A 20,446-nucleotide genomic window follows, 5' to 3' on the forward strand; every position below is an offset into this window, starting at 1 on the left:
CAGTTAGGGAAGGACGTTACACGGTTGTTTTCCATGAAAATTAATTACTATAATTAATAACCACTCTTACACAACGTGAAATTAATAATATAATTTGTTAAGTTTCTAGCCCCAAACCACTATACATTAAGGTGACATTTCAGGCATCTTACCGATACCCATCATCAAAACCATGCTGTTAGCGCTAAAAAATAGAAAGGGTTACAATTTGGGAACATTTGTAATTATATTTCAATTAAATATGAATTTTAAGCCTAAAGGATTTTAGGTTAAATTACTTACACTAAAACACAAAATATTTATTGGAATATAATTAATTACAAATGTTCCCAAATTGTTGTTTAATGGCACAAGGGCTGCTAAGGCCATATTGTGCCCGATTGTATTTAGTACTGTAGTTGAAATGTTAAATAATCGTGTCTGCTTCAAGAATGCAAAAAACTCAGCTAGATTCTTGAATAGATGAGGTAATGTTAAAGGTTCTTGAAGACGTGAAGGAGAAGCGAAAATTGTGTTTCGAACATTAATGTAATGGTTATAATTTAGTAGTATACGCTTCACCGTAAGTATAGTCTGACAACACAACAAATAGGCGGATCTTCCCCCCCCCCACGAGCAGATAAATATGGGTAAGATACGTATGCCCAATACGTGTCCTAGCCAGGATTACCTCCTCTTGCCTATATGATCTCATGCTTGATGCTCACAACTGAGGTTCCCGTTTGAATTGCAGCCGCTTATGTCTGCCCTGAGCCTGCCAGATCTGCAACCATTGTTCTTCACACACATTTTTTATAACTGATTTGTATGAAATTTAATTTGTCCAGGATTAGACCAAGAAATCTGACACTACTGGAAATAGATATGGTGAGATTTTTAAGATGTAATTCAGGCTCGGGATGGATCTTACGCTTTTTACAGAAATGAATACAATTTGATGTTTGTGCTGATAAGCGGTAGTTACTGCGAGACATCCACAACTATTTTGTTAATTGAGATCTGGAGCCTTCTCTCTATAGAATTCATATTTTTCCCTTGGCATGAGATCGTCTGCATAGTGATATAATTCAACTGTGCTTGGAATATCCTGGATGATGTTGTTTATTTTAATTAAAAATGAGTAGGACTCAAAACAGATTCCTGAGGAACGGCTTCCTCTTGTATATGGATTTTAGAAAGAACATTTAGATAACGAACCTGAAAGGTTCTGCCATGGAGAAAGCTTCGAATAAACAAGGAAAGTCTGCTTCGTAGTCCAAAGGTGTGAAGATCGCATAGAATACCAAAACGCAACGTTGTATCAAAAGCCTTTTCTAAATCCAGACTTACTATAACTAGCTGGTAATTTCTGACAAAAGCATCTGATGTTTGATTCTGCTTTAGTCATATCAAAATCAGATCTGTTTCGCCGAAAGCCACACTGATTTTTATGCAGGATGTTAAGTGACTCTAAAAACCAGGTAAGGCGTTTGAGAACTAATTTTTCCAGTGTTTTCCCTAAACAACTAGTCAAGGAAATTGGACGATAGTTAACTGGATTAGAGAGATCTTTTCCTGATTTAAGAATGGCTAATACAAGTGAATGTTCCAAGAACGAGGATAAACGTTTCCTGAAAAATTCTGTTAAAGAATATTAGTAGAGTTTATAAAGCTGTGTCATTCAAGTGTTTCAGCATAATACAAAATATACCATCAGGGCCAGCCGCACTACTGGGTGTTCTGCTAAAAGATTCCTTTAACTCGGTTATTGTAAAAGGCTGATTATGTGGAAGAGAGAGACTGGTGTTGAAAATTAACTTGCGACTTTCTGCAGCCTCTTTAATTTTCTGGAATGAAACATCATATGAATTTGCTGCTGAAGTTTTAGCAAAAGCTTCAGCGAAAGCATCTGCTATGTCTTTGGGAGAATAGAGTTCCTGTGCATTACATACCAATATGGTAAATGATGACAATGGATATTTATCATTCAGAAGTTCGATTTTCCTCCAGATTAAACTAGTATCGGTTTTTTTTTTTTTTGTGATAGTGGAATTGAACTGTATCCATGAATCTTGTTTGGCCTTTTTTCTTATTTGCCTTGCTTTAGCATTGAGTTTCTTAGTTTATAAGGTTAATAGCAGTGGGAAGCTTGCGGAAAATATTCCAAGCTTTATTATTTTCCTTTATTACATTCTTCATTCCACCAGCAGTTTTTGCGCTTGCGTGGAAGGCTGGGGAATAGCTTTATCAGTTGCTGCTGGTATCTGTTTTGTGATACGGTCAGTAGCTTCATCTATTGACTGATTCTGAATGAAGTGTTTATCTAAAGTTGTGCTCAAGGAAAATGTTATCCAGTTTGCCTTTGAGAATTTATCTTCTACGAATTTTCAGATAGTTGGAGATAGTTTGAAATTTACAAGTAATTGGGAGATGATCACTATTATGTAGATTTTCCAATACTGCCCAATGTATACTTGGGGTACAGAGTTGGGGAGCAGATAGATAGATCTATGGCAGAATTATTTCCTGTGGGAAAATGTGCACCTGTGTTCAGCAGAGTTAAATTGTGTGTGTCCAGTAATATTTCTATTAGCTGCCCTCTTTTATCCATATGTACACTTCCTAACAAAGGGTGGTGTCCATTAACGTCACCCATCAAACAAATAGGAAGTGGATCTGGGCAAGGAACTGATCAAAGTGAGTATAAATGTTTGATTCGGTGGAAGATAAACAGAAAGTGATAAAATTATTCCAAGTTCTATGCGTACAGCAACAACTTCTAAATTACTTTGCAAGGGATTTGCCTATATGGAGTACTAATGGATACTAAAACTGCTACACCTCTATTGTTGCATTCCCGTCCCGTCTCTACAAAGTATATTTTTTTTTTGATGGTATCACTTGTGGAGTTAAAGAAAAAAAAAAAAAAAGTTTCCTGTAAGAAAATACCTGCAGGATTAAGATCTCGTATTAGGTCATAGAGTTCATCTGTATTTTTACGTAGTCCTCGACAAATCTACTGTAAAATGAACTGCATTATTTAGTTTTAGTGGTAGGATGTTAGGTTGCTTTTTAGAGGCAGTAGTCATATGGCGATCTTTTTTTTTTTTTTTCTCGAAAATGTAGGACCGTCCAGTGTCCATATCTTCTTGAGCATAAATTTCTAATATAGGTTCTTCTTGTGTTGTTTCTTCTATGCCCATTACTGCAGCATTAGTTTGGTTCTTAGCAGAGGATTCAGCTTTTGCCGCCCTGGTCTCACTTGGGATTTGATTCCCAAATTGTAAACCTTTCTATTTTCTTCCCTTAACAGCATGGTCTGATGACTAGTATTGGTAAGATTCCTGAAACGTCACCTTAAATGTATAGTGGTCTGGGCTAGCTAGCTTAATAAATTATATTATTAATTTCACCATGTATAAGAGTCGTTATTAATTGCAGTAATTAATTTTCACGAAACTCTTTATTTAAAATTATGGGCAAGTGTTAACACCACAAACGAGTCTCTCAGGACACAGATTTGTCACTTAGATACATTTTTGAAATATGTTATGCATCGGTATTGTACATACTGTATTTGGAGGAAGAATGATGACTCATTTAAGAGCGAATAAAGAAATTTTACATGGAGTTGTGGCATACAGTGTTCGTTTACGCTCCTGATATTAATTCAGTTTTAGATTATTTATTTTTAACGTTATAAAATGATTCACCCACCAATGAATTCCTCTTCCTTTGCTCAAGCTTGATGTGGTATCTTCGTGATATGATAAACAGGTATTTCTGATTTTTTAAAATTATTCCTGCTCACGTTTGAAGTTCTTCATTACGATGTATCCACAGCGGTTTAGCCCTCATGAATCTAGGCAAACGCCGCACTACCCTAAAGGCTTAAGGTGACAATGAGTCAACCTTGATAGAGTCAAAGCATCGCCACTACGGAGCTCCCTAGGGAAATCCTCCATCTCTTCTGTCTTTTGTGCTTAGCACACCTGTCACAACCATTTATGCTTTGTGTTCTCTCTTTGGAAACGCGAATATAAAAGCTGCAAGCTTAATAGTGGTCGAGCAAACAAACTACTCGGAAATAAAGACTAACTCATAAAACTGAACATTGTTCACTGCCTCCAAGTGATTTAAACACCCGAAATCAGGCATGTCACAGAAACAGAATAACTTGCAACAATCCATCTGCCTAGCCTGCTGCGACGGCAGGCTAGGCAGACGGATTGTTGCAAGTTATTCAACGACGGGAAGGAACCAACCATTTGCTGTCATGTATGTAAATTAATCTTTTGTGCCCACTCAGTTAAAACAGACATTGCAAATCTTTCTAAACTACGTCGGAGAAGGTTCGCATGTGACAAATGCCTTGGAGAAGACGCTAAAATATTATTATTATTATTTATTCATTTTATTACATATGATTCACCCCTGAACAGCCTTCAGCTAGCCTTCATATCTGAACTTCCTCTGTCCCAGACTGAAACTAGCCCTATCAACCAGATGTTAAATGATCTCATTCAAATACTGGTTTGCCTGAACTTATGACCATCGCATGCGACGAAACAGTGGTCAACGGAACACCACCTGACGAGATTGCCAACCACGATATATGCAACGCTAATCAGTCCAATTCTCCATCGGAAACTAATGATCAAAACTGTGCCTCGGTCGTTAACGTATTCTCCACCTCAAACCAGACACTAGTCACAACAAGTACTTTTCAAAGTGAAGATGATTCTTCAAGAATTAACGCCAAAGCTATAGTGTCGACCACTCCTCTACAGCCAGACAGCGTAGATTTCTTGATCCTCCTAATTTACCAGTTGAGGTCCCAAATTGAGGATCTGAAGGATGAGGTTTACTCGCCGAGGAACCAAAATATACATATCACTCATATGCTCTCCGACCTCTGCTCTTTGGTCGAAAATGGTAAGCTGACATCTCAGCCACAAATAATACCTAAATGGACAAAAACTACTCAACCTGTCAAATCTCCTAGCCTTATAAAGCCTGGCTCCCACGCTCAAATTCGTAGATAGATCTCCAGACATTCCGACTGAGCACATTAGCAGGCCCAAGTCATGCACTCAGCAGAAGGCTGGTGACCAACCACAGCTGCAATCTTGTGAAGAAGTATCCCAACCAGAGAACTCACCAGAAAATGACAAACACTCCCTACGAGCCCAAGAACTAAACAGTAATTCAATTAACGCCCGTCAAGCTCTGCACACGTCATATGCTAGTTTGCTTACCAACAGCCCTTCTAGCGATACTTGCGTCCCATCTGGAGATGCACAAAATTCTCTCATTTCTACAGCCAACCCTGCCTCAAATTCCTCTGGATGCATTCCTGATACCAATATTGATTGCCTTCCCCATCACGCTAATATTCATAACCAGATCTCCTTACCCCGCCAAGTAATAGCCTCCAAATCTCGTCTGACATTGGCCGAGAAATATAACATCTCCGTAGTTTCCACCAGAGCCAAGATTTTTGCGTCAAGATTTGGATCTAGAACATCTCCCGAATCTATAATGAGAATGTTTAACGAGGAACATAACCTCTCAGTTCAGGTTAAACGGCTAAAAAGCCGGCAAACACGCTATGCCTCCTTCCTTATGTGTTCACCCGCTGTCTACCAAAAGGTTATAAGATCCAGCCTCCTGGCCCCAAGGCATATATATCAGACCATTTTCTGAGAAAAAGAGCGCCCTCATCAACAACCTCAACTAATTTACCCTCCTCGATAGCAATCAATTCTGCAAGGGAAGAAGCATGAATGCTCCACATTCCGGGCAATTTCTCAAAATGTCTCCCTTGATTTCTCAAATCAAGGGAGACACTACAGTTCCTCACTTCACTCCTTCAAAATAGAATAATCCGGCTTACTGTCCACGGCCAAACATACGAGCGATGTGTCTCTTCAGGCGTGCCTCAGGGTGGAGTCTTATCTAGGATCTTGTTTACAGAGAGTTTATCTCGCCGCTCGTTGAGTCCAGGCATGATAATGTTATGCTGATGATATGAACACTTGTTTCTCCACATGATCTTCTCATCATAACAGCATCAATTAACAATATACTCCTGGTACAAACTACCTCAACCAGCTCGAACTAAAAATAAATCCAGAAATGTATAAATTTATGATATCCTCATTAAAGAAAACGCCTTCATATAGTCAGCCAACACTATGTAATTCCCTTATTCCCATCGTCAAGAAACATACTGATCTGGGGGTTGTTTTTGATCCTAAGCTCTGCTTTGGTAACCACATGGAAAAGCTGCTCACCCAAGGCAGTTTGACCCCGATGAATGGCCAAACAGCATTTGCATTATATTAATGAAGTAACGACCACCAGAAGATATATAAAAAGCACAGTATACTATCCGCTTCTATATGCTGCAGAAGTATGGGCATCTACTGCCCCCAGCACAACTCGACCACTCTTTTCTACTGAGTTTTGGCTCTTAAAATGTGCCACAAACAAACAAACTGTTAAGGACAACTGAAATGTCCAGTTTGATAAAAATTCATAGGCTTCCCACGCTGAAATGCCTTACCACAACTATAAAAATGATCACTGGCAAGATTTCGGCATCATTCTGGGACCTGTGCTCTTGGAGAGTCCCTCAGCCTTCCCTCAGAGCGACTCCAACTCTGTGCCCACATCTCAGCCGTCTCCACCTATCCGATAGGTTTCCGACATTTCAGCTACTTTCATGTGCCCAGTCTTTGGATGACCTTAAGTTGTTCTTTGTACATTGTGATGTTTATAATTGTATTATAGTGTTGGGCTGTATTTACTTTTATTCGTCCACATATGTATTTTTCATGTTTAATTTATTAATTTCTTTTTCTTACATATTACTGATAACCCCTGGCCTTGTGGCCGTGAAGGGCAAAATTGCAATGTATCTATTTGTATTATTATTATTGCAATAAAGATTTCAATTTATGATCGCTTCTAATTTATCTACAGCATTAAAAAGTAGCAAACTATTTTACAAATACATATTTGATCAGACACATGTAATAAAGCGTATCGTCCAGCATTAAAATTTACCTTATAGCAACGATATAGTTTCTGTTAATATCCCTAATCATTAACGTTTGTAATACGGAAAAATTAAAAAAAAAACAAAGAATGAAATTATAACTAGGTATTTAAAATGCAAATGAAAAGGAAAATTTGGTGTAAAAATGGGAGAGGAAACGGTATTTAGAACTCTTAGTCGAGAATACAAACATATCGATAAGAAAACGCGCAGTGCTACGTATTGATCAAAGGAGGAATGCTGAGCACAAGTAATACCTTCAGCTTTGTTTCCTCCAGTTGGTCGGGCTCGGATTAGCTGGATGGAATTCCTGCCATTCTTGTGATAAAAAAAGCATTCATAGCACGCATGTAGCGAAACTGATGTGCGATGATTACATGTTCTTCAGCATTAAAAAAAGTTTTAATTGCATATTTGTGTTTTGTCATAATCATCATTTAAATTCTACATTTAGACCACGCGCTCCTTTGACACAAAGTCTATCCACGCATAGTTTTCTCTTGTACTTTAATTCTCTCAATTGATTTCTTAGCCAACACCCGACAATTCATGCCTAGTGGGGCAAGTTACCGCCCCTGTCCCGGATCACCACTATCTAGACGAATCACTTTAATCAATAACACTAATATTACCAGACTGAACTGAAAACTCGACATACAAAATAAATAAATTCTGTTTATACCCCGGCACGACAACCAAGTCAGTAAAGTTTACAATAAATTGTCATAAATATTTATCGTATTTAGTAGTGAAGGGCTTGAACCCTGGTCCACTCAAGGAACGCGTGCTATGCACACTCGCTCCTGACCAGTCGGCTACGTCAGGCCTTATCTTATGGAGTAACAACAGATTTGATCTTAGGAAGTTTACCTTCGGCAGCGTCTTGTGAAACATTGAATTAAGTTGCATGCAATGGCGTTGAAGTGGTGTTTGGTAAAATTCAAGAAAGAAAATTGATAGGTCCTATTTTTCGATTGGAAACAATCATGAGGGTTTTTCGAAGATGCAGAACAAGTTCTTTTTCTCGTATCATCATATCATTTCGATAATAACAGCCGCGGGGGTTTTCAGAACCACAAGAACACACTGCAAGCAAAATGGTGGATAAACAACATTCCCTCTCTCAAATATAACATACATTTTCACGTAAATATATTTCTATAATGCACTGGAGACGATCGCAATAACGTTACCATTTCGGAATTAAGATATTCAATAATGTATTGCATTTTACATACTCTGCAAATAGCAACCGCGTCTTATTAGGTACGCCCTACAGGTACACATTTTAATGTTTCAGTTATGCGAAAAAGTATGATGATCCGGAATAAGTTAACATTTTTCTCAACAGCGAGATTATACTGATGCGCTCCTTCGTTCATCATTTGCAACCACGTGCCCAAGCTGTGGAAAACTGATGTGAATAAATTGTTAACTGATCACGCCTACAGGCATCAGATTAATAAAAAACTGCAGCGCAACTACAAGTAATGGAAGCATTAGTTTCGCCCATTAAAAATTAAAATAAATTACAAATTGTTCTTATTTATTAATGAGAAATAGACTTAACATAGAATGAAAAATTGGAAAAAGTATTGCATTCAATAAAAAGAAAATGGCAATTTGTCCTTATCCTTTCCTTAAATTTAAGTGAAAATTCAAAACAGCTATCACTTTCTGTTCAGCAGCAGAAACTGCTTGTTATGAGGAGTGTTTTAAACTTCGTTCTTTCAAAATTAAGTGACTCTTATAAGGTGTACGAGTTTATATTCCGATATAAAACGACAGACAGTAATACCCTAAACTCCAAAGACTGTATAATCTTCGAAATATGCAAAATATTATGAAAAATGCTATACAATGAAATAAAAACTAAACATCAGTATTTCGTACTAAGCATTTGAAAGACACAATATGACCCTGGCAGCCCGTGTCGTAAAACTCCATCACAACAACAACAACAAAACATTAAATGTTGTAATACTGTGTTTTACTGCACTGACCAGTTGTGTGCGGTAGAAAAATTTAAAACTTCCTCCGTGTGTATAGTATGGTGGACACTGACCAAAGCGTATTCATAGTCTGAATAGATTTCGGGTATCCTCACTAGAAATTCGGATGACTATCGCTCAGCAGGTTTGTGGAAGGTGATGGAAAAGACAATCCTGACTCTCTTGCACTCGACTTTGTTGTGGAATTAATTTAACGATTATAGATACAGTCAGATTGAGCAGTTACATCACCAGATACCGTACAGACGCAGTCCGTTATGTTTATATCGTTAAATCGAGGATTTACTGTATTTCTTATAACATTTTTTAAATTTCACAAGTAAATTCATACTTTCCTCCAGTCATCACCATTTGACTATTCGAAGCAGCCCACTTTGCACAAAAAAGGTTGGGTGACCGCATCATGCAATAATTTTTCCACTCTGCAGAATAATACATGGTTTATAATGGGCTCACTTACGCATTATTGGAATTTGCAATGATGTACAGATGTAATCGTTTTATTATTCTATGGTACGTGACTTCTGAAGCACCCTATACGATACACGGAAGAAGCAGAACGTGACAATTCATACATACTAAGCATCTCGTTTGAAATTCAGTACAAAAATAGCCTACCATTACACCAAAACTCTGCGCTTATTACCAGTTAAATGTGTAAGGCGATCAAGGTTTTTTTTTTTTTTTTTTTTTTGCATTTAATAAACTATGTCACAGCTTCACGTTATTCTTTATAACCTCCTTTATTAATAGCACCTTTCTAGGATGACTCAAAACGTTTAGAACGAACCAACCGACATAAAGACCAAGAAAAGCAGCGTTAGCTTCTCTTGAGAAATAAATAATAAATTCTGTTTACTATAGAAAAATTCTTCAGAGCGAAATAAGATAACCAGTAGACGTAAAGTTTAAATACCACGAGAAAGTGATCTACGATGATTTCTACCTCAGTAATCAAATTGAAATCAAAGTTTAGTTTGATTTTAGCACGAAACCTCCAAAAGTGTTTGGTTTCATCCTTCCAAAATACCATCATCTAACTTTAGCTTCCTGAGGCTCTAAATGGTCTGGCGTCCTGAAAAAAAAAAAGTCAATCTTCATAATATATTGGGATCTCCAGTATCTATTTATGCCAGTGTCTATGTTACACCATGATTCTTTAAATTCAGCCATTACCTTATAAAGAAACTATACGTATATAGCCCACTATCACAAATAAACCCTTTAGAATTTCACTATCATCCTTTACCGAATAAGCCAGTTCTCATCCGATTGCTTAGTGAAGTTTGGCAGTCAGCAACTTGACTCGGTTACTCTAGAACTTTCACCTGTATATACTGCGGTCGTCGTAATAGTGGCTAGCTAAGTAAAACAGCGAGTGATAATTTAAAAATAATTGATTTAGCTCTAAGTTTGGCAAGGTTTTGATGCAGTTTTGTTGGTGGGTTTGCTACTAATTCCACTAACGTAAATTGATATAATGTAACTAAATGCAATGCTTCGAATACAAACAAATTCAAGTTTGGTATGTTTGTTTGCAACAGGAACTTGATTGCACGGGAAAGACTGAAGAACATTGATCAAGACGGAAAAGAAAAACATTTAAATTATAGTAATTTAATTACAATTTTTTCTAAGCTTCGCATTATAGGTGAACGAACTAAAATAGATTCATGTAAATAAATCAAGTTCCTGTCAAAAATTCGGGAACTTGGTGTTAGAGAATTAAGCGTCTCCATATTTGATAGACAGGTCAAATTTTTCTTAGTTCAGTAAGGTAAGAGACATCCTATCCTTTTGGAATTGCAACTGTTTAAACTGGAGGTCAATGAAATAAAAATCAGGAGGCATTCAAATATCTCCAAAATTGTTTAATATCTCATGAAGTTTAGACACGTTACCTCCTATGGCAGAGCCGACTACGAATGCTCACTCCTCCTCCACACGAACGACTACAAAAGGACCAAGATGTCCATCCAGACCAGACACCGTGACTTCGGCTGCTACTTCCTTCTTCAATCCCTTCAGGCGTGGAGAGAATTACTGCTGTGCTTGAGGCGCCGTCCTGGATGGAATAAATTTAACTTTTAATGTTTAAAATTCCATTAATTAATAGAAACTTTCATCATGTAAAAGTGAATTACAGTTCTTTAATCGTGAATTCAATTTTTCCTTTTTTCATGAATTTTATATGGAGGTAGATTCTCAAGCTAAAAGGTTAGCAATTCAAAGATTTAGTAATTAGGAGTGAACTTGCACGGCCGTTTGTACGTAATCTTATAAAATACTTGACATTTTTTTATCCTTGAAAACACTTGTTCGCAGATATGTTTTACGCTGAAGAGTAACAAATGTACGCCAAGCGCCAATGCAACTAATCCCTGGAGGAATCAGTATATGTTTGTGTAGTGGTGTATATGCTTCGGTAGAGATTTTTCCGTTTTCTGGGGGGGGGGGGGAAAGAGATAAAACCATTCAACCATCGCCTGAGACACCGGCCACGATGATATTTCTGTAATTCTTCAGAAAAACAAAACTGTCATTAGGGCCATCCAAGAACGATCAGAGTCCAAAAAGTGTTTTATGATCACCGTCCAAAAAGTCTGAAGACTTTTTGGACGGTGATCATAAAACACTATACTACCCGGCGGCATCCTTCAGAAAAGAAAAGTGAACAAAATGATTTCCTTTCATGACCTTCAGACGCCGGCAAAGGACTTAGACAGGACAGGACTTAGAAAGTCCTCTGCCGGCCAAAGCCAAACAAATATTAAATTAAAAAAGGCATGATTTTTTCCTGACTAATTTTCAAATTCATTAAACTTGAATTCGTGGTTTTGAACCCGAAATCAAATCACAGTCCATGCAGCGATAAAATCTTGAGTCACTGTCCTAAAACGTATCAAAACGAAGCAGACGACGATCTGCTTATGACAATGAAAGTACAAGTGATAAATGATGTGTCCAAGGAATGGACTGTTTCAGTTGCTTCCTAAGATAACGCTGCAAACTAAGTTAGCTCTAGACATTCGATATGACTAAGTCCAAAATTTTCATATTTGATGTCAGTCTTCTACGTTTTTTTGCAAGAGAAAAATTATTTTAAATAAGAAATATAGATGTTAAGTAGAAGTAACTACCATGCTTTCAATTTCAAGGAAAGGCTCTTAGACTTTCCTTGAAATGTGAAAAGTTTGAAATCTTTACATAGAATGGTCATCTAACTTGATGACCTGTCCTACGTGCCAGTGTAGTGAGCATTACTTTATAATTTTCAGTCTTAAGTAGGCTTACGGACCTTGAGTAGCAGATGTGTTACGGGTACGAATATCGACAGGTTATGAACACTGTCGTGACAAAGATAGTGTTCATAACTCTGCTCTACAGTATAATGAAAGTGTTGCATAGATTTTGTTATGGGACAGCGAGTTAACTTAATGATAGCTCCATCGGCTACAATAGCGACTACATATCCAAGAAGCAACTTGAAGAGCTTCTCGGAGCTTATTTGGTCTATGATCTGAGTAATACATTCTTGATCAGAAACTTTCTTTTATGGGCTTTTATATTTGAACGATTTTGTAAATAAACGGTGGTTTTTTTTTGTGTTGAAGCAGGGGATACTTGCGGGCGGTTTGCAAGTATCCCCTGCTTCAACAGCTCAGGACCAGGGATATTGTTAAAATTCCTCGTCAATTTGTTGCATGACAATTCGGTGAACAATATCTCGCTGGATGCAACAATTGGTGGCTACGACATTTTGGTGTATCACACACAGATCAGATTTAAAAAAAAAAAAAATCATTGAATTAAAACGGTTTAAGAAACAAGAGAAATTTTGGTGATTCGGAGGAAAGCAGAAATTAAGAAAAATGAAAATATTTTTTATCCATTTATTTTGTATAAAAGAATTTACTAGCCTACTCTTTCAATAAAAACTGCAGCGCAGGTTGCAAAGCGAACGTCAAATGATACTCATTACCAAGCCGGCATCCATTAAGATCTCTATTATTGGTCTCTGGAACAACTCCCCCACCCACCCTCCATGTGTATCTAAAAAGTACAACTTACAGAAGTGAACGCAAAGTGCAAAAAAGATTCTCATGTATCCTAATCTTTTATTCGTGGCAATTTGTTTTAATAGGATCTCCATAAAAATGGCACGTGCATTAAAAACAAATGATGGATGGTAGGCTGTATCAAAAATATAAAATATCAAGAACGATATATCGCGATCACTAAATTCACCATTTACAGCATGGCATTAAGAATTCACATTTTCTGTCTTGCTTTGCCATGCACTGAGTTCACCCAAATAATTCACCAAACTGTTCCATATGAGTTGTCTGGCAACGAATTGACGTGATCCCCGCCAAGTCTAGTCATTAAAATTATTGGCATGCAGAACCAAGACTAAAATCATCCAGGATACACATCATGTGGCGAATTCCTTTGCCCGCCCTTAGGACAAAGGATCCATCTCTCTGTCATATCAACAATAGACTGCATTTATCCGACCAATTTCTTCCAAATGAAAAATGGTTATACAAAGTGACCTGATGAGACCATCAGTCGACAAAGATTATAGACGGCGATGCCTTAAGCAAATTTTCCTCCACCCATGCTATGGTGCGAGAAATATGTTAACATAAATATATATATACACACACACACTTATTTTATTTCATATTATTCATACTTCATGTACTTGTAATAATTTTTATTATTAATGTATAATCCAGCTGTATTTGTTTCTATGGTATATTTTACCACATAAAGATGTTCCCTCTTAAGAACACTCACCTGCGTAACGATCAGTAGCCAACGTTACATTGACAAAATAGGCAATCTAAACAGAAAGGGGCGTCACTAAGTTGGTTTTAAAGTTTTCACCTTGACAATATTATCTTTTCTTTCTATCATATTTAACTACTTCCTGTCAATTCTCTCTACTACTACTCGTGATGGAGTAAGAACTTGCTTTTTTCCCCTTCTTTCTTCACTCTTTCAATGTATGTCGCTTGTCAAATAAAACAGCTTAAAACCCATTTTCGCCTCATTCTGGTGGTGACTTACGACCTGCCGTAACTTTCTGTACGTGCAAGGTCATAACCTATAGCAGCATAACATCGGTTGCCTTTCTACACCCACTAACAATGACAGCGAAAGCCGTCTCGAAAGCACCATTGGCGGTTGCTACTGAACTTCTCAAACTAGGCCAACGATCCGATGGTCGAAAAGCGGCTGCACGTTCGACAAACCGACCGAAGATGAAAGGAAATCGAGTGGTCCTCCTCTGTTCACTCAAGCCTCGTTTTAAATGAATATTTCGGTGGGATGCGACGACTAAACTGCTTTCACCAACATTCGACGCTTCAAACCTGTTCTCATACCGCAGATGAGAAAATGTGAGAGAGAGACTGACAAACATTCAATGTCAAAGTTTGATACTCTTCATATGGAAGAGTTGGAAACCCGATTCCTCCAAACCATGGTATCTTCAACTGTTTAAGTTTACAGGAATTGGATAATCTGTATTCAATAACAGTGAGGAAATTGTTTACAAGTTTTACTACATTATCAATTCATTTCTTATTTGCCACTCGAGGGCCTCGCCGAATTCCACAGTCTAAAAACATTGGCCCTATTTATTCACCCCAAATCTCCCTTCTGTTTACTGATCCAGAGGGCCTCCTTAAATAAATATTGGTGGGGCCCTGCTATCGGCGGTAAAGGAAACAGACACGCTCAGGGCGAATTAAGAATTGAATTACATTTGTGGCCCTGATTTGACCTGTCTTGAATTGATCTTGGGAATTTTTAAACTGCTTATTAATCGAATAATTTTAAATTTTCTTCAGGACGTAAAAATGTTGCATTTCATTAATGCGCCAACTCAGATACATCGAGCTCATTTCCTTTCGTTTTATTTCTACATAAAATTTTTTTGGTTCATCAGGTTCGACGCTGAAATGCTATTTCATAAAGAGGGCTGCATTATTCAAGCAGAAAATCTCCAAGAAAAGATTAAAAAGTACGAGATATTTTAAGATTATGAAAGTATAATGATATTCGCAAAGAAATTAAAATTATTTATGCTAATTCACTTTTGTAAGTTGGGAGAGAGAAGGAAAGAGAAAGAAGACATTAGCGATAAATGATATTAAGAATTCACAATCATTTGTAGTATTTTCTTTTAGAAAAGATGATTTATAAAGATATTTTAAGGATAACGTAACTCGGCAATGTCTGGCTTTATACTTCTAAACATATTGAACATCTATAAATATTATCATGTTTGATTGGTTGCTTTTTTTTAGCAGAAAAATTCATACCATTAACAGGCAAAGAGTATTGCAAAATGTATTAAGATTATACACCTGTTAGTGGAGTCTTCACAACTGCACTTTTTAATGATTTGTTTACTATAAATCAATTTCTTCCATCCCTTCCCCATTCTAAATACTCAAATGTCGAGAAAGCTGTCAGAAGTTATTTCATAAACGGAACATAACGTTCATTGAAAGTAATCTTAAAAGTAGATAATGTTATTATACAATTCTTACTACAAAACAATGGCGATGGAAGCTGATGTTTTCAGCGTAATATACTTTGATAGTTGCATTAAAAATACTTATTTCTCCTTACCATGAAAACTAATGTTTTGAAACGGCAGGCTGTCATAAAAAAAAAAGCCAAGAGGTTTAAGCGCATCCAGAATAACAACATTTGTCACTTCAATTTCTTGCTGTCAAACAGAGATACACTACAATACCTAATTGGGGATGAAGCACTATTAGAAAGTTAGCTGTCTTTAAGATTAGCAAATATGCGAGGTGTAAAGTTGGAATGCAGCTATCTGAATTTATTTACTCTATTTGAAGTATTCGATTTCACCAGGCTCTGCAGTATATACTAGTGTGGTAAATAAGTACAAATCTGAATAACAGGTACTCGGCAGAGTGAACTGTATGCAATAAACAAGTACAGTAGGACAGTGTTTCTCAAAGGGTGTGCCGCGTCACATTAGTGTGCCGCAAAATTTTCCAAGTGTGCCTCGAAATTTAGAAATTTCTTCTTCTATGACTACGTAGGTGTGCCGCGAGAATTTTTCTTTGAAAAATGTGCCACGAGAGTAAAAAGATTGAGAAACACTGCAGTAGGATATAAATACAAAAATAGCGCAGTACAAGACATACAATAAATATTATGAAAGTTGACGATTGCTGGGCTCTGGCACATGAAGCTGACCAGAGGCTCTCTATCAGTTGGAGCCAATCAGCCGGTAAGTCTGCTGAAAAATGACAGCTCTGCAGGTCTTATTGGCACACAGTTGCTCTATATCTATGCCCAGCCAGTTTACCGTATTGGATGGGAACATCCGTTGTCGGCTTCTGAGCTGGTCATACTGATTCCCGAAAGGTTTGGTGCATCTATTTCGAATGTAAGCAGTTTTACCAGGATGATCTTGGTCCTGATTACTATTAATTCGCAGGGGTACAGTTAAAGGTGGTGCATAGGATGCTTCTTGAGGTTGTGAAAGTTTTTCCGAGTGTCTGTTTAGTCATCTCCAGTATTCTATGCAAAGGAAGCTCTTGGGTCGAGTAGACGATGCAGAGGACCAAACAACAGATGCGTAGAGTGCGACCGGGGAGGCACATCTCAGGACTTATTGAGTAATGAGGCAGTAAGTTCTTGCTTTGCTCTCCAGAGGGTTTCACGGGTCTTTTTCTTGGTGCCTGCGAAGTGCAGCAGGAAGGAGAGTTGTTCGCCCAAGGCGACTCCTAAATCTATTTCATCCATGACTCTGTTGACAGCGAAGCCATCTAGCAACTAGCTTTGAGGTAGGCTACAAGGTCCGAAATGTAGTGTTTTGCAGCCTCTAAGATATGTAGTGTTTTGGCTCTCTTAAATGTGTGGAGATCTTGGGGCGACTGCATGCGGAATAAAGTTTTGTGCAGTGACATGAAGGGGTCATAATCTTCTTGAGGATTATAAGTAGGGAATTGGACAGTCTGTCATATGCTGCTTTGATATCGAGGAAAACTACATCCATTTGTCCTCTATTGTTGAGAGAATGCTGGTTCCTACAGAAAGTTTCGAGGAATTTGTGGTTGTGGATCTGTTCTTTATAGCGGAATGTAGATAGCCGGGTCTGTGGCTGAAGCAGTGCATGATGAATGTTTGGTCGGAATCTGTGTTATGTATGGCTGTAGTCCAGTTCTTTCCAGTGTAAGAGTTTGATGATCTGAAACTGTCGTGTTAAGGTCTAGCCTGATCACAAATTCTTTTCCACCCAGGTGCGGCTTTTAGCTGAGAATGAAGATGTTACGTGTATAAAGCCGTTATGTTTTGCAGGATACGAAGCATTTCTTAGCGAAAATCCACGTTTATCAGCAGGCATGTCGTGAACTGTGACGGCTGGGCTGTTGACATCAATGACCGTGTGCAGTCTATGGTTTTCCAGGGTTTTGCGTGCGTGATCTCTGATGAGTACTTTTATTAGCTACTATCCGAAGTGCCTTTGGAATACGAGTCTACTGCATCGTCGATATTTGTTGGGTTGTTTTTCTATCCAAAGGTGCGAACACTAGATATGATAAAAAAAAAAAATAAATAATACAACTACAAACAAGCAGATTTTCGATCTAACCTAGCTTTCTCCTGATTGTTATTCGATAAAAAAAATAAGTTAAAATATCGAAAAAATGGTTAATAAACGCACAGACGTTTATCAAACATTTGCAAACCTTTTTCATGAGGTAAAAAACATAAAATATAATAGGCAGCCTGGCTACCTCCTACCGGTGTGTGCGGGCAACGTGGGGTCTCACCAGGGGCCCTGCGGCAAAATTCCAGGACACCCAACAGAACCCAAGACGATACTACGTATTCAGCAAAGAACACTTTTCTGGCATTTACAGTAGTTCTGCATTTCTTCACAGTGTACATAGGGTGCAGATGTGGGAACCACAAGCGGCGCCTGACCCTAATACTATGCACACAGTACTGCCAGTTACTTAGATGAAAAAGGTTTGTAAATGCCTTTAAAACATAAGCACGTTTGAAGAACATTAAGCACTTATTTCGTAGTTTAAATGTAGTATCCAATTCCACTTTGAATTTAAACAAGCGCTCTGCCTCCACCCTTTGACAGGTAGTTTACTCCAACCTACAGCATGCTACCCAAAGTAAGCTTCATGAGATCTGACTTCTGTTACTCTGTAAGGTCTTGTATTTGTGCTTCCTGGTTCATCTACCCTAACAGTGAGAATATACTTTTCTTCATTTTACTGATACTTCCACCCTCAGAGTCCTATACATTTCAGTTAGGTACCCCCACCTCCATGGTATCATTGCCAAGCTTTGCATCCGCACCTTCTAAGCTGTTATTCACATCACATCAATTAGTGCGCTCCAATAAGTAGTCCAACCAACTGGTACATATGCGTATTACATTACATTTCAATCGCATCTGAATTTAATTAAATAAAAGTAATTAAAGAAACTTACTCATTAAGGAAAAAATTCGACTAATATATAATGCAATGCTCATATTACCTGGTAGGAATTCGTTTGCAATTCAGTAGAGTTGAAAAGAAGGTTAACATGCATAAGATTAACTTTGATTCTACATTATAATAATACACAAGTCTAATGTCAAGAAGCATATTCCGTTTTCTCAAACAATACAGAGTACTAAGCATTGCACGTTCTTAATGCCTTTCGTCTTTGGGTCTTCCATTGATATAAAGACGTATTTTGAAAAGTCTTAAAGGGATTAGAAGCAGTCGACCAACATTGTCTGTTTAACCTTTTAAGGTTAAACGGACGGAGCATATTAATGTGAATTTGGTTAAACAGGCTTTTGTTAATTGCGATTCAAGTCTTATTTTTTTCGGAGGAGATTAAATCTCGCTAATTTCTATTAAATTGAATTTCTTTAGGGTGTGGGAAGTCGCAAGAATTAAGCCAGACTCAAATCGTTGAGGCAACCAGCACCGTTGAGCTTTTTTATACATTACATATATCTATGTAATTATTACAGGTTTGTTCCTTCACTTTAATTCCTTTTTATATCTCTTTTTTCTGGATCTTAATTATAGAGCTTGCTTACAATTATTTCTTCACAACTGCTACTTACAAACCATCGTACTAAGTGTTAGTTGTCATTCAAGTAACCATTACGGCTGTGATCGTTAAAGTAATTAGAATTTCACTCCCCGCAGTAATTACTTTAATACATGACAGGTCTTATAAGCGAACAAATCAAATCTGAATGCGTCCCAGACTTAAAATTTCAATCCTCGTTTTACTCCACGGCCCCACAGCGAAACATGATTTTTATCACTCCAGGCCTTTTCCTGTCTCAAGATGATATAATTTTATACATGTTTGAATGGATCACTTCCAGTGCATTCCCCTCCGATCTTTCAGCTGCTTTAACGCTGTCCTCATGATTAATTACCTCCCATTGTACCTACAAGTTAAGGCCAATTTTCACTATCAGCGTTTCGGCAGGGCTTGTTTTGGTGGTCGTTCAACTTCTGTATGGGGGAAACCAGCTTCAGTTATCAGCTAGACATCGAGTGCAGATAGAAGGGGTGGCAAGACACTCATACTTGGTGGTAGCCAACCATTTACACACGCTTTTTATTTGTTGCCAGGTAGCTATCGCGTCCACTTTAGGCCACTCGTAGGTAATTTCATATATTAAACGACCAAGCTTATTTAGAACAGCTAAAGTGACTTTGGGGGTCTAAGAAAATTGATATGGAGTCTAAAGAAAAGCAGCTAAGATTCCTTACAGCAAAGGGTTAAAGAAATGCAACTCGAGGGAATGAATTTGCAATAAAGAAACACTCTACGGAGATTCAAAAAAAGGCATTATTTAAACTTATTTTTTTAAAAAGAGAAACGATTGTCCCAATCGTTTTTCTAAAAATGAAATTTGCTGAAAATTTATTTTTTTAATCAGCCATTTCATTAACGTGACTAGCAATATATTATTACTAAAGATATTCGGCGTAATTGGCTGTTAGCTGACTGTATTAAAGATATCCTAGTCAGATAACGGCTCTTATCTTAAATAAGTCCGATCGGTCAGCCGTTAGATGGCGCTGAAAAAAAGGGTTTTTTTTCTCTTTTAAAGATGTATGAAAAAAAAAAAAAAAAACCGGCAGCCTTTGGAGCATGAAATGGTCACAGTGGAGCAGTTTTCTCCAAAGGCCTCTATGTATTTATTTGAAATATTATATTTACAAAGAAATTATCTTCTTGAAAAAAAATAAAACCGTGGGAGGATGAATCATGTTCTTAACACGTTACTTCCCAACACACCCATCATCCATAGTGACATTAGGAGCCTAGGTTAATGACCTCACACCATTAG

At 37.5% G+C, this 20,446-nt stretch overlaps 1 protein-coding gene across 1 annotated transcript in view; it reads right to left on the minus strand.

Annotated features, from left to right (window-relative positions):
• Positions 1 to 20,446, minus strand: part of LOC150089319 (uncharacterized) — a 150,188-nt gene that overhangs the window by 42,373 nt on the left and 87,369 nt on the right. The window contains exon 3 of the mRNA XM_090388999.1: positions 10,956 to 11,119. Within this exon, the coding sequence (XP_090245125.1) occupies positions 10,956 to 11,119 (164 nt within the window). The remainder of the gene's footprint in view (positions 1 to 10,955; positions 11,120 to 20,446) is intronic.

This window comes from Mastigoproctus giganteus, chromosome 2 (genome assembly GCF_048544385.1).
Source record: "Mastigoproctus giganteus isolate SK-2022 chromosome 2, ASM4854438v1, whole genome shotgun sequence".
Lineage (NCBI taxonomy): Eukaryota > Metazoa > Arthropoda > Arachnida > Uropygi > Thelyphonidae > Mastigoproctus > Mastigoproctus giganteus.